The sequence below is a fragment of the Phodopus roborovskii genome, unplaced genomic scaffold (genome assembly GCF_943737965.1).
Source record: "Phodopus roborovskii unplaced genomic scaffold, PHOROB, whole genome shotgun sequence".
NCBI lineage: Eukaryota > Metazoa > Chordata > Mammalia > Rodentia > Cricetidae > Phodopus > Phodopus roborovskii.
The window spans coordinates 11,372,583-11,386,533 of record NW_026125052.1 but is presented as its reverse complement, the minus strand read 5'-3'; the positions used below and the strand labels follow the sequence as shown (position 1 = coordinate 11,386,533).

The 13,951-nt window shown below is 47.5% G+C and overlaps 1 protein-coding gene across 1 annotated transcript; it reads right to left on the bottom strand.

The window, feature by feature from the left end:
* Window positions 1-799: 799 nt before the first annotated feature.
* Phb1 (prohibitin 1) lies at window positions 800-12,626 on the bottom strand. Its single transcript, XM_051206541.1, has 7 exons — window positions 12,587-12,626; window positions 11,433-11,547; window positions 8,689-8,850; window positions 5,412-5,554; window positions 5,176-5,292; window positions 2,675-2,770; window positions 800-1,177 (listed from the first exon to the last, which is right to left on the bottom strand). The coding sequence occupies exons 2-7, from the start codon at window positions 11,518-11,520 to the stop codon at window positions 965-967; spliced, it is 819 nt and encodes a 272-aa protein (XP_051062498.1). The 5' UTR covers window positions 11,521-11,547; window positions 12,587-12,626; the 3' UTR covers window positions 800-964.
* Between the last annotated feature and the right edge of the window lie 1,325 nt (window positions 12,627-13,951).

The following is a 13,951-nucleotide window of genomic DNA, read 5'->3' as shown; positions in this document are numbered from 1 at the left end:
GTGATACAAACACACACTGTGCTGGGACACTGATCCTCTCGCTCACACAAATTGAAAACACACCCGAAGGCAGCTGGAAGGTCTTGGTGTCATTTATTGACAGCAGTGTTGTCTTCTCTTGATTGCTTCCTTCGGAGCACCGGCCCACAGCCCTTGGGAAGGAAGGGCAATCTTTTAGAGAGGGAGAGGGAAGGCAGATGCACAATGTCCTTGGCAGGTGTGCTGAACCCCGGCAGGATGCAATCCTTCAAGCTGGAATCCCATTGGGCATTTGAGAGGACCAATGTGGGGAGTGGAAAGGAAGTCAACATCTCAGTCCAGGCCTCTTGTACTAGTCCAAGTCCATCCCAGTTTTAGGACTCTGGCGGGGGCAGCAAAGGTAGGACCACCCACCTTGATGGGCAGATTCTTCAGTCCATGTCCTGTTCCCATACACCTGTTTCCGCTGGTCAGTTAGAGGGAACGGGCCTTACAGTTAAGACAGACCACTTCCTCTGGCCCTCCCCAGCTGCCTCTGTGTAGGTTCAAATGGCTGGAAAAATTGAGAGCTTGCCTTTCTGTTCAACTGTGTGTACCACTGTCCTCAAATCTTGAATATATGACAGGATGGAGGCTATAGTTCTACTCAGGCTGCCAGCCATGCTACCGTCTGTCACACACTGCCCTGCCTTTCTTCTGCCAGTTTTCAGTGCCTAGGGTAGGCAGCCAGGCTCCAAAAGGCTCAAAGCCAGTTTGCATAATCATTGGGCAATTCTGGATATGAAAGTGGATTTAAAAAAAAGTGTGGGACAACAAAAGCTTCATTTGATAATTAGAGACCTGAAGTGATTTTGCTTTTATTTCCTTCATGTTAAGCCAATCATGAAATTTCACAGTGATTTCTAGGGTGGGGTAGAAGGAAAGCATATTCAGAATAATTGAGGCCACAGTCTGGTTAGCCTGAGAAGGTGCAAGTGGGGAGGCCTCACTGGGGAAGCTGGAGGAGCACCGACTGCCCTGCTGGCAGGTAGGTGATGTTGCGAGAGCGTGAGAGCTGGTAAGCAATGTCCTCGGCAGCTTCCAGCTTACGCAGCTCAATCAGGCCATCCCCTGCAGTGGCCAGGGAGTTGGCAATCAGCTCAGCTGCCTTGGAGTCACCTTCAGCAGAGATGATGGCTGCCTTCTTCTGCTGCTCAGCCTATGGGAGAGTAGGTAAAGATTGCGATTATACTATAGCATTGCTTGTCAGGTTCTGGCCTAACCAGGACCAACTCAGGCACCCTGGGAAAATCCTCCCCTCACAATGGAGTCATTACTGTGTAGCCAGCCCTCCTGTTTCCCTTCATGCCACTTGCCATTGTAGGACACACTTCTCTTGGCTGTATAGACACAGCCATTCCTACTCTGATGCAAAGTCACGGAAAACAGAAAAGGAAAGTTGGAATCAATCCTCATGCCCATCTTTCCCTCCAGCACAAAGTCAAGGACTTCCATCAAAGCCAGGACATCCAGGTGCTGGTGGTTAACAACTGTAATCTTAGCAGTGTGGCAGACTGGAGGATCACTGCAAGTTTGAGGCTAGTCTGGTTTACACAGGACATTTTAGGTCAACCAGGGCCACAAACAAAACAAAACACAACCCTAGCAGAACTGGCTGGGTGTAGTTCAGTGACACAGTACTCTCCTAGTCTGCACAAAGCCCTGGGTTTGATCCCTAGTACTGCAAATAAACCAAGTATCCAAAAGAGCTCCAGAGCACAGTATGCTCCCATGTCTCTCATTGGAGTTGCCTGTGGAAAACTCTACAACCGGCACCCAAGGATGTCCTTGGCTTACCCTACCAACACCAACAGGGTGACACCTCTCAGGGTATGTGACTTTCAGAGCGTGCGAGGAGAGTTTGTTCATAAGACTCCAAAATCCTCTACTTTGGTGCTGGACAGAATTCCAGCACATTGTAGCTGGGTAAGCTCTCAGTCACCGAGGTACATTTTTAACTAACACCCAGTTCAAAATGGTAAGCTATCTGTTCACCAAATGTTTATTATGCACCCAACATCACCAGGCAGTGCCTGACCTCTTACAGGCCCTGGAGCCACAGTAGACACAAAGCTAACACACTCAGGGTTTATGCTTCCTACAACGAAATGCCTCTTGTAGATTTTAACAATTAAACATCCTTGGATTAGGAAAACCAGCAGCACGGAGAGGCAGATAGCAAAGAACCTTTACATACACCAGGAAGAACAGGCCACTATGCAAACACACTGTGTTCTACTACTCTCTCACACATCTGGATGGATTCAGCAACAGGAAAAAAGAAAAAAAAAAAAAAAGATAGCACATCTGGCATGTTTGATCTTCTCTGCTGACAGTTTCACTGTGTAACTATGGCGTAAAAGTAACTCCTCAGCGATGCTGAAAATACTCCAGGAGTAACACTTTTATGTACAGGGGAGGGTTTCTGATCTTGGGCAGGTAGGGAAAAAGTGACCCTCAGTGATTGAGGAGCATAATCTCATATCCCTGACAGCTCCCAAAGACTCTGGAACTGATTGCAGGAGTAAGGTTCCCTCCACCTCTTCTGGTTATTCCAGACAGATGACAGATGATGAATTTCTAGGCCACCCAGCAGATGGGGAAGCTGAGCACAGGAGAAGGGGAAACTATTCCTGCCATCTGGTTGAGCGCTCACCTTTTCCACCACAAATCTGGCCCTCTCCGCTTCCTGCTGAGCCACCTGTTTGGCTTCCACTGCTTCTGTGAACTCCTTCCCGAAGGTCAGATGTGTCTATGGGGAGAAAGTGAACACAAGCTGAGGCAGTAATTGCTTAGACAGCATTGCTTGGAGGCTTCCCTGGCCACTGGAAGGAAGAGGCCAGGAACGGCTCTAGCAGCAGCTGGACACAGGGAGACACTCTCCCACTTCCATACCCTCATTCACACCTCTGTATGCTTAGTGCCTCACACTGTGCCTACACAGAATTTTGTCACCCTACGAAGAAAGTGGCACCTGGGGCTTTTGATGGGGCCCATGGACACTACAAAGGATCTATTCAATCAATCACCTCCCTAGAGGAGACTTGTGGGTTCCAAGACCCCCATGACTGACTATTGCTCTTCCAAGATCCTTTGATGCCCTGTTCCAAGACTTGGGTCGGGGGAGGCAGATGGAAAACTGAGCCCCTGAGAACAGGGGATACAGCTGGTTCCCAGGGATGCAAGAGTATGATGCTCTCTGCTTATGGATTAACCAGTCCACTTCCTTCTCACAGCATTTCCACCCCTCGACAGGAAGACAAAGAAGGTGGTATGCAAATCATGGCATCCTCAACACACAAGTAGTTCTGGTAAAGGTTTTAAGAGAAAGGCAGGTAAAGCCATTGGTCAGGGTGAAAGACCTTCCTAATCACATAAATAGCTGTGGCTATTTGGCTAAAGTGACTGTCTCTAAAGACAGTACAGAACAGGGAATAGACCTCGATGCTCCTAAGACCTAGCCCAGAGCAAGTCAATGCACCCAACTTCTCATTGAAAAAGAAGGCACAGGGGCTGGAGAGATGGCTCAGTGGTTAGGGGCATTTGTTGCTCTTGTAGAGGACCCAGGTTTGAGTCTTAGCAACCATATGGTAACTCATTATTATCTGTAACACCAGTTACAGGGCAATTGATGCATGCATGTGGTACACTTACATACATGTAGACAAAACAAACACAAGTTAAAAAAAAAGAAAGATAAATCTAGGGGAAAAAACTAAAAAACAGCATGGAGTGAAGAAAGACATTGGTTTGGGCACCAAATGCAGTTTGCTTCATTTCCTTCTCCACTCCCAGTTTCTGCTTTTTAAAAATACAAGTAACCTCAAAGGTTAGCAGAGAAAATCCTGGCCCCACAGCTTCCAGAGTTTTTCACGCTACACACCTAAGTCTTTTGGTTTGTTTTGTTTTGAGACAGTCTCTCTGTAGCCCAGGTGGGCTAGAACTTGTGGCAAGACAGGCTGAGATTACAGGCATGGCCAATATACCTAGCTAAGTCTTATACTGCAGCTGCTCAACTCTGTCTGATCCACTCTGGATACTTGTTCAAACGCAGGACAAAGAAATACAACCCTAAGAGTTAAAAAGCTGAATGTGTAATTAAAGAATACAATTTCTTTCTGAGAGGGCCAGCTGAGGGCAGCCAATTCCCCAGGAAATCTAATTTTCTTCTCACACCTCTTAGCTATGGTTTCTTGTGGTCAGCCCACATTTCCCCAGGATGGAGTGTGTGGTCAGAGTGTAGAAAGACGCCAAGTTTTTCTTAGGTTTTACTTCATGCATTCACACAGCCAAGGGGCTATGGAAGAGCCTGGGATACAGCGGCTCTGCAGAGCCAAAGGCTGCAGCCTGGCAAGCTGCCAGTAGAGGGGGCCATATGCCCTTCCCTCGGAGAGACAAGAGCGAGGCCATGCCTAGAGGAGCAGAGGTTGTTCACAGAATGGCTGTTTGAACAGCTGCACAGATGCAGAGGGGAGCCCAGCCTTTCCAAGGTCGCCAGAAGGAACAGGAAGCACTCTGCCTTGCTGCCTGAAGGAAAGAATCACTCCAAGACTTTCCCAGACTCTCGAAACACGACCCCTTCCCCTCACCTCGGTCTGAAACACTATACTGCCTATATTGCTTTCTGTCCAAGTTATGATACCCAACATCACATTAGTACAGAGAACATAAAGTCTCAAGAGGTGAACATACACCTCAGAGGTGTCTCCTGCCCCTCCACAGCAGGCCTGACTACAGGACAGCCACTCACACGCTATCACCTTTAACCAGCGGCTCCCAGGACCCCTTCACTAAGCTGCTGACCCTCAGTGTTGAGGAACCCTGGAGCCAGGCTGGGTCTACTCTAAAGAGAAGACTCAGCTGCTCCCAGGCCTACTACCTGTCAGCCTTTCTCTGTGCCTGACGAGGCCAAAAGAAATCACTTTCTAGGGCAATCAGAGGTTATTTAAAAAAAAAAAAAAAAAAAGTGTGTGGCATATGGAACATAAAGATTGCTCAATCAAAAACAGACCAAAGGCGAAAGCCTCAGGCATCCGTAAGTTTTCACGTTCCACCCACACAGGCAGATATAGGACTCAACCCTGTGAGCCCAGATACAAAGCCAGTCACTAAGCAAGAGAAGAAGCCCCACCCCCTCAGCCTCTCCAAGGATCTTACCAGAGACACATCATCCAGGATGAGCCCAAATGTCGCTGCTCTCTCTGTGAGGTCGTCACTCACCTGCCTGGAGACCAGCTCTCGCTGGGTGATCAATTCTCCGGCATCAAATCGAGCCTGTCCCAAGGGAAGACAGACAGTGCAGGCCGAGTTACTGAAGAAGCAAAAACAACCAGCACACCAACAGTTGCACCCACCTACCACCACCTGGCCATGCGAAGGCCCTGTTCACTCACCACCACCGACTTGAGGATCTCTGTGGTGATGGATGGCAGTACCCGCTCATCATAGTCCTCACCGATGCTGGTGTAGATACGAGGAAGCTGGCTGGCCACCGGCCGGAAGAGGATACGTAGTGTGATGTTGACGTTCTGCAGATCTTATGGTAGGGAAGGCATGGGCATTAAACACAAAACCACGGATGACTTCTCTATTATCTTCCTACTCTAAGCCCACTATGGACCATACACAGAATGTCCGTTAGACCTTATGAGAGGGGTGGCTCGTCTGTCCCTCAGCGGAGTACCCAGAAAAGCACTCAGCACCATGGAGTCAGGAACCACGGGCAGGATGGGGATGCACTAGCTTCTCAGTATACCCTGAAAGTCTGATGAGAGCAGTTCACACGGAGCAACTAAAGAGCACTTGGGGCTATGAACACCTTAAGAGAAAACGTAAGCTAATGTCCAGAATTCTAGAGACAGCCTTTCCAAGGGCTGGTGTGTGTATGCACTCAGGCCAGGAGTTGGGCCTGGGTTACTTGGACCTGGTGGAAACAGCACCCAGAGTCCACTGACCTGGGCTGTGGTACCGCTCTGATAGTTATTAACGATGCAGGCTGATGAAGTCTTAGCCAAACTGAGCGTACCAGCCTGTGAGAGTGGGAGGACAGCACAAACGTGGAGGACTCTGTGAAGAGCGCCTTCACGTACACAGCAGAGCATACCATGGCTAAGTTACCACACTCAGCAGGGCCCACTTCCTGATACCTGAGAGAAGGCGGCAGACCGCACCACAGTGCTCTGACGTGCGAGGAGTTCTGACGCAGTCTAAACAAAGCCCACTGGCAGGGTGAGCTCACAAGGCTCATTACTCACACACACCCAGGGAGACAGGCACACGGACTTAAGTCACCAGCACCAAGTGCTGCCCGTGAGTAGCGTCCTGCCCCAGCCAGGTGGGGGTGGAAAACCCACGAATACACACAGCCTCTGGGCTCTGGAGTCGCCCGTCCCAATTTCTGCAATGCAGGTACATACTGCATCCTTGGCACAGCTGTGAGACAACACAGAAGGAGGAAGTCTAGGAGGAGGATTCTAAATCCAACCTAGTCTCCATTACCCCACTCCACCTTCTAGTTCCTCTTTGCAGCAGGCAGACTTTCTATTCCCCCTCCTCTCTCCTTTGTCCTAACTTCTCACTCTTCAGGTTCTCCAGTCAAGAGTCAGCTCCACTTGCCTCTGGGCTCCACTCGCCCTGGGCCACCTTCTCCTTCCGCTACCACAGCTCATCATCACACCTGCCTTCTTGAGGACTGAGGTCCCAATAGTTCTCTTTTTAGTCAGCCCCGGACTCTAGCCTTCAACCCAGCACCACGCTTGGCACAGCACCAAACATCTGGGGATAGCACTGAAGGCACCGAGTGCTGTCAGCACACCAAGCCCACAAGGCCCTTCTTCCCACGAGTGCCATCTGCTGCCTGCGCTGACTGGGGGAGGAGAATGGTAAGGACACACACATCATTCCAGGCTCTAACTAGAAACCCGGTGGAGTATCTCAGGCACAGGGCAGTAGGGCCAGCCTGTGAGAGAGCAATCTGAGGGCTGCCCCACCGGAACAGAGACTATGGAAAGCAAGGCAAAGGGAAAGCTGTCAGCCACAAGGGTTTGGACAGTCACTCTGGGGAGCAAGAGCTGATGGGAAGGGTCAGCCACGGCAGGAAAAGACAGGGGCAAGAGCTGATGGGAACGGTCAACCACAGCAGCAAAAGACACATTTAGATTTCCTCAAAGTTAGGACAGCAAGTAATTTCTCCCCCTAAGATTTATTTTACTTTATGAGCGTGGATGTCTGGCCTGTATGTAAGTAAGGACACCAAGTGCACGCTTGTTGGATGCCCTGGAACTGCGGTTACAGATGGTGGCATCACCACGTCAATGCTGGGAATAGAACCCAAGCTCCCTGTAAGAGTGACAAGTGCTCTTAACCACTGAGCCCTATCTCCAGCCCCCAATATGAAACTCTTAGGTTGGCCCTTTATAACTATCTCTGAATTTATCCTGCTGCCTGGGTTTACCTTAAAAATATGTATTTCAGTCTACAAATCTACACATTTCTCCGGGACAACCACACTACGAATTCTGTACAATAATTTTTAATTAAATTTTTACTTATTTTGTGTGCATGTGTATGTGTGGGTAGGTGCATCACAGTATATACGGGGAGGTCAGAAGTCAACTTGAAGGACTGTTCTATGCTTCCACAATATGGTTTTTTAGAGATCAAACTCAGACTTGGTGCCAGGAACTTTTATTTGCTGACACAACTCAGTTACCTGAATTCTTTTTTTAAATTAACTTCTAACATACATCTGTGTGCTATGTATTGTATGTGGGTGTGCACATCCAGTTCTCTTCTCCTGACACATCAGACCCGGGGACTAAACTCAGGTTGTAAGGCTTGGCAGCAGGCCTCTCTCTAGTCCTTAAATTAACCATTAAAGTTAGCATGCAAAGTAATGGGTTTTATTATGACATTTCCTTTCTTTTCCTCATGTATCAAAGCTTAGCAAAAAAAAAAAAAAAAAAAAAAAAAAAAAAAAAAAATGATTATGAAGTGCTTTCTGATCCTCCTGCTATAGAATGCTGGGATTACAGGCATCATGCACCATCACACCCAGTTTGTGTGGTCCTGGGAACTGACTGAATCCAGGTACTCCAGCATGCTAGGCACATACTCTACCAACTGAGCTCCACTGCACACACAATGGCATTTTCATACTCGAGTCATTATACTTTGGTGTACTCCTCCTCCAATGCCCTCCATCCCCAGTACTCCTGCTCTCTCCCATACCAGAATTCTTTTTTAGGACAGGCTCTCTCTACATAGCCTTGCCTGGCTTGGAACTCACTATGTAGGCTAGCCTGGCCTAAAGTAACAGAGATCCATCTGCCTCTGCCCCAAGTGCTGGGATTTAAGGTGTGCACCACTCTGCCGGGTCTCCTTGTACCACAAACTTTGTTTTGTTTTTGTTTTTATGAGACAGGGTTTCTCTGTGTAGCCCTGGCTGTCCTGGAACTCAGAGATCTGCCTGCCTCTGCCTGAATGCTGGGATAAAAGGTGTTTGCCATTACTGCCTCTGCCTGAATGCTGGGATAAAAGGTGTTTGCCATTACTGCCTGGCATAGACATTCTGAACCTCTTGCATCCTGGTAGCCCACGGATATTTCTAGGATGAACAGAATGGCAAAGCACACCTCCACATCTCCTTTATCAGCTACAGGCAAGACTTACCTTTGCTACCAGTGATGACTGGTACATTCCGTGGTCGTGAGCGGCAGTCAAAGATAATAGGTTTCTGTACCCAAGGGATGAGAAAGTGAGTCCCTTCCCCTACCACAATGTCCTGTACTCCACGGAATCGGTCAAAGATGACAGCTCTGTGACCAGCATCCACTAGGAAGAAATAATAATGACAGGTCAGAAAAACCTTGCCTCTCTTTAATAAAAAGGGTCCTAACTTTTTTTGCAAGATCCTTGCTTCTATCTTTAAAGTTTGAAAAATTCTGTCTCTCTCTCTGTGTGTTTGTGTGTACCATGATGCCATGTGGAGGTCAGACGGCAACTGTGGAAGACAGTTCTCTCCTTCCACCAAGTGGGTCCTAGGACTTAAAACTCAGGTTATGAGGCTTGGCAGCAAGTGTCTACCCACTGAGTCATCTTGCCAATCCTTTCTGTTGTTTTGTAGAAATAAACTTTCTATGATTGGGAGGGTGCCACATGCATGCCATGACACATGTGTGGACATCATCAGACAATTCTGTGGAGCCTTTTGCTTCTTCTGTCTTGGCACAGCTCCAGGGATAGAAGTAGGGTCACCCGGCTTGTGCTGACCGTGCTTTTACCCACCAAGCCACCTCATCCCTTAATTAATATTTGAATTGTTTAGAGCCCTGCCTCCTTCTCTCATTTATTAGGTTTCCTCCTTCTGTGCTGTCTTCTGAGCAATCACTTCCTGTCCTCTAGGTCTCCCCAGGTACTTCGAGGCTGCTCCTCAGCACCCTTTCTCCTTTAAAGAACTGGCCATTGAATTTCTGATCAAACATCCCACCCCACCTCCCACCTCCCACCAACACAATTCCAGGAACGGCCTCCCAAGAGTTCTATAACTCAGGAGATCTTCAGTAGATGACATGCACATATTAGCTCCAATTTATCCTCATGTTCCCAGAAGCAGGGTCCCCACCATGGGAATCCTAAAGTGTAGATATTCCCATTGGGTTTTTTTGTTGTTGTTTCTTTTTTCTGGAGCCAGGATCTCAGGGTAGACTAGCCTGGAAATCAAGATTCTGTCTCATCCCTCCCCCACCAATTCTGGGAGTATAATAAGGGTATTACTCTATGGGCTTTTTGTTTTGTTTTCCCAAGACAGGGTCTTATTATGTAGCTCTGGCTGCCCTGGAACTCACTATGTAGACCAAGCTGGCTTTGAATGCAGAGATTTACCTGCTTCTACCTCCAGAGTGCTGGGACCAAAGGCAAACACCACTACAGCCAGCTTGTCCAGCATCTAATAGCTGTTTCTCTAACATTTGGAGGGGATATAGGGATGTCCTGTAGACTCAGAGAGAAATTTTAAAATGCTGACTAGTCTAGCTGTATAGATGAAGCCACACAACTATGACATCAAGGTGTGCCTCATGAGCCAAGCAGATTTCTCTCTTTCCCTCCCTATCTGCTTTGACTTTTTGAGACGATGTCTCACTATGTAGCCCAGGTGGGCCTGGAACCTAAGATCCTCATACCTCAGCCTTATAAGTCCTGGGGTTACAGGAGTCTGCCACCACACACTGGCTAAAGTAGTTACTTTGTCCCTTTTCCTATTTGAATTGAGAATTGATCTAAAAAATTTCAGGCTGATAATACTCATCAAAAAGTCTTATAGCTAGAAGCAAGAAGTTCAGGAGTTCAAAGACAAACTGGGCTACAAGAGACACTGTCTTAAAAAGCAAAACAGCAGGATGTGGCTCTGAGTTGCTTAAAGCCACTATACTACGTGTGAGCTGGGTACAGGGGCATATCTTTAATTCCAACACTCAGGAGGAAGGTGTAGCTAGATCTCTGTGAATTCTAGACCACCCTGATCTACACAGAGTTCCAGGCCAGTCAAGAGCTACATGGAAGAGTGTGTCTCAAAAACCCAAAACAAAAACCATAAAGGAGGTATATCAAATCTGCTGGCATTTTGAAAGAGTATCAAAGTTGGAGGGAATCTTAAGAGAAGAACTAGCCAGGTGTTGGTGGCACACACCTTTGATCCCAGCACTTGGGAAGCAGAGGCAGGCAGATCTCTGTGAGTTGGAGGCCAGGCTCCAATACAATACAGAGAAACTCTGTCTCAAAAAAAAAAAAAAAAAAAAAAAAAAAGAGAAGAACTAGTTCAGTCCCATTGTTTGACCAATGAGAAAGCAGAGAACTGGGGGGGGGGGGGGCGTTGCTTGCCTATAAGGACATGCAATACAAAAGAAACCCAATGCATGACAAAAATTAATTTCTCTGTAACCAGCTGAGCAAAACCTTCTTTCTCAGCACAAAGTTTCTCAAGCTGAGAGAATATGCCAAGTTATTTCACCCACATGCAGCAGAAGAGAACCAATGAGATCCTGCCACTCTGCAGAGGCATCTGGGTAATAGAGCGTCACTTCAAACTGGCTAAAGCTCTAGAAACATATAGCAAGCAACTGGATAGGAGAGCTCCTCTTGAACAAAGGCTCTGAGTCATCAGCCCTCAACCTGAGGGCCTCTTTGTGTGTGTGTGTTCGTTCAAACAACCCTTTCACGGGGGTCACCTTAGACAATCAGAAAACACAAATATTTACACATTCTGTAACACTACTAAGTGGAAATAGAGGTTACATTATTAAGTAGTAGATTCATAACAGCAAAACTATAATTATGAAGTAGCAACAAACCTAATTTTATAATTGGGGGGGGTCACCACTCATCAACAGAAAGCACCACCCCACTCAGCGCCTCACCATTATATAAGGCAGAGTTCACCACGCCTCCTGCAACCGCTAAAGTTAGGCCGAACTTTCCGATGGACTCAAACACTTTGGCAGCCATGATTCTTCCTGTTGTACCCACTTACACCTAGGGTAAAAATAAAACAACTTGACACGAGATCCTCAGAGAAAGCCCTCTCTCCCTAGGGCAAAGCATTCACTTTTCAAGATAAATCTTCAAGGATCTACTCCTGTGAGCTCTAAGTTACTCACTGAACACCCCATACTAACACTTGACATCTTGCAAAACGTGGCATCACGTTTGCTTTTGCAGGTGCCTTTCTTTAGAACCATTCAAAGAAGAGTAAGGGATACTTGGCTCATCGTAGGAACGATGCGCCCTACCCACAGAGAACTTAGTACCACAGAAAACCACACTCCCATTTCCTAGCCAAATAGGCCACAAGAGTATGTGCATGGTTGGCTCTGTGCAATTTGGTTTTGGAAAAATAACTCAAGTAATGTACTACAGAGACTATGGCAACAACAAAAAGGATAATTCCTGTTAACATTTAAGTTAGGCTGCCTCCAACAGTGTTATTTAACCTTCAGTTTCTTTATGGAAAGTATTACTGGTGAGGTGCACGAAGAGGTTACACTATTCAGCTGTAGAACCAGGGTTAGAACGAGGAAATCGAATTCTAGAAGGCATTGTAAAACTCCTCCCCATACCTGTTACTAGGAAAGCGGGAGCTGGCAGGGGTGCAGTGAAGGGCTGGAGGTGGGGCTGCGGCGGGGCGGGGTGGGTGGGAGGGAGCACGTAGCTGACAGACTAGAAACCACTCAGCCTTGAACTTTTTAATGCCCCGCCCCTGCGTCGCCCTCGGAGCACTCTTCAAATCCTTCCTCCCCCTTCCCAGGCCTCAACTGTGAGTCTATCCCGTTTTCTCCGCGCACATTTTATCCTCCACTCCTGACACCAAACACCCAGTCCTTTCTATCTGAATTTTTCCTTATCCTGTCCCCTCGCCTTGCACAACCCCTGGTTCGTTCTGGACTCGGCCTTTTCCCCCTTCTCCACTGGGCGTACCCACACGTGCATTCCATGACCCCCACTGCACATAGAGGGCAAAGGAGGATTACAGGGACAAAAAAACAGAGGCCTGCACCACCCCTACCACGCTCACCTGCTTTCACGCTGACCTCCACATGAATTCCCAGACTCGCAAACTGCGCGTGCGCCAGGCAGCTCCTCCCTTTCCCCCGCCCTCTTCAAGATCCGTCCCTTCAATTGGTGGAGCGGAGCGCAACGCATCCTGGGAAGCGTGGTTTGCTGTCTTCCGTGGGCCCTGTAGCTTTCCTGAGGCCAACTACAACTCCCAAAAGGTTATGCAACAGCGGGTCCGAACAGGAAACCTGCTTCCGTTTGGTGGCAACTGAGGCGATGTTGCTGCAAAGCCTTTCGGGGGTTGTAGTTCCTTGGCAATAAATGCACGTGCCTAGTTCGTACCGAGGTAATTGCTAGTAGAGGAGAGGCACTGACTGGATCAAGAGGGAGCTGGGCTTTCGCCACTTGGTGGCGAAAGTAACTGGGGTGGGGGGTGGGGGTGAAGGGGACGGGTGGGCGTTTTGAAAAAGAGCGAGGTGGACTAACGTGTACTGAGAGATTTCTAGGGAAGCTAAGGACAGCCTCAGGGACGTTAAGACTTGGTGCCAGAGCCACTTCGGGACCTTAGAAAGAAGAGACTCCTTCAGTTCTTGCACTATTCCAGCTAAAGGACTTGACTTAGGATCGAAGTCTCCTGCCCACCCCCATACACCTTTTAAGTTGCATTTGAGAAATTGCAAGAACGGGACGGAGAACGTGTACATGTATGCCTTTTCTCGGGTTCACCTGTTGTCAAGAAGCCTTTATTGTTATGTTTGTTGTTCCCTCTCCTATCTTCCCAATACTTTCTTCTCCCTGTGCCCCACTTTTCTCTTTCTTATAATTCTCTAAATGCAAGGACACCCTCTTACTTGAATAAATATAATCCATATCTGCGCTCCAATTTTGCCAATTGAGCAAATAGTGACTTTTATAGCATTCCTCTCCAGGATTCGATACAATCTGAAATGAAGTACTGTGCTTATTTCTCATGGACATGTTACTCTGTAAATACACAACTCTTCATAGAACATGGGCATATGCACACATGCATAAAAGACATGAAACAAGCTGGGCATGGTGGTGCATGCCTTTAATCCCAGCACTCGGGAAGACAGAGGCAGGCAGAGATCTCCAAGAGTTCGAGACCAGCCTGGTCTATATAGCAAGTTCTAGGACAGTTAGGACTATGTAGAGAAACCCTATCTCAAAAAAAAAAAAAAAAAAGGAAAAAAAAAAAAAAAAAAAAAGACAAGAGGAGGCTTATTTGGCTGGAAGGAGGAGAAAGGAGTAGGGAGAGTAGTAAGGGGGGTGAATATAAGTAAAGTACTTAAAAAGTAACAAAAATACATTTTTTTCATCAGGAAAAAAAATAAAATTATGAACAATGTTCTATAACCTGAAT

Bases quoted from the DNA above. Each gene is read 5' to 3' on its own strand.
- Phb1 (XM_051206541.1), bottom strand. From the start codon at position 11,520: ATGGCTGCCAAAGTGTTTGAGTCCATCGGAAAGTTCGGCCTAACTTTA. The intron at 5,555-8,688 runs GTAAGTCTTGCC...CCCTACCATAAG, and splicing joins AGTCATCACTGGTAGCAAAG to ATCTGCAGAACGTCAACATC. The intron at 5,293-5,411 runs GTGAGTGAACAG...CCCTTGGGACAG, and splicing joins AGATCCTCAAGTCGGTGGTG to GCTCGATTTGATGCCGGAGA.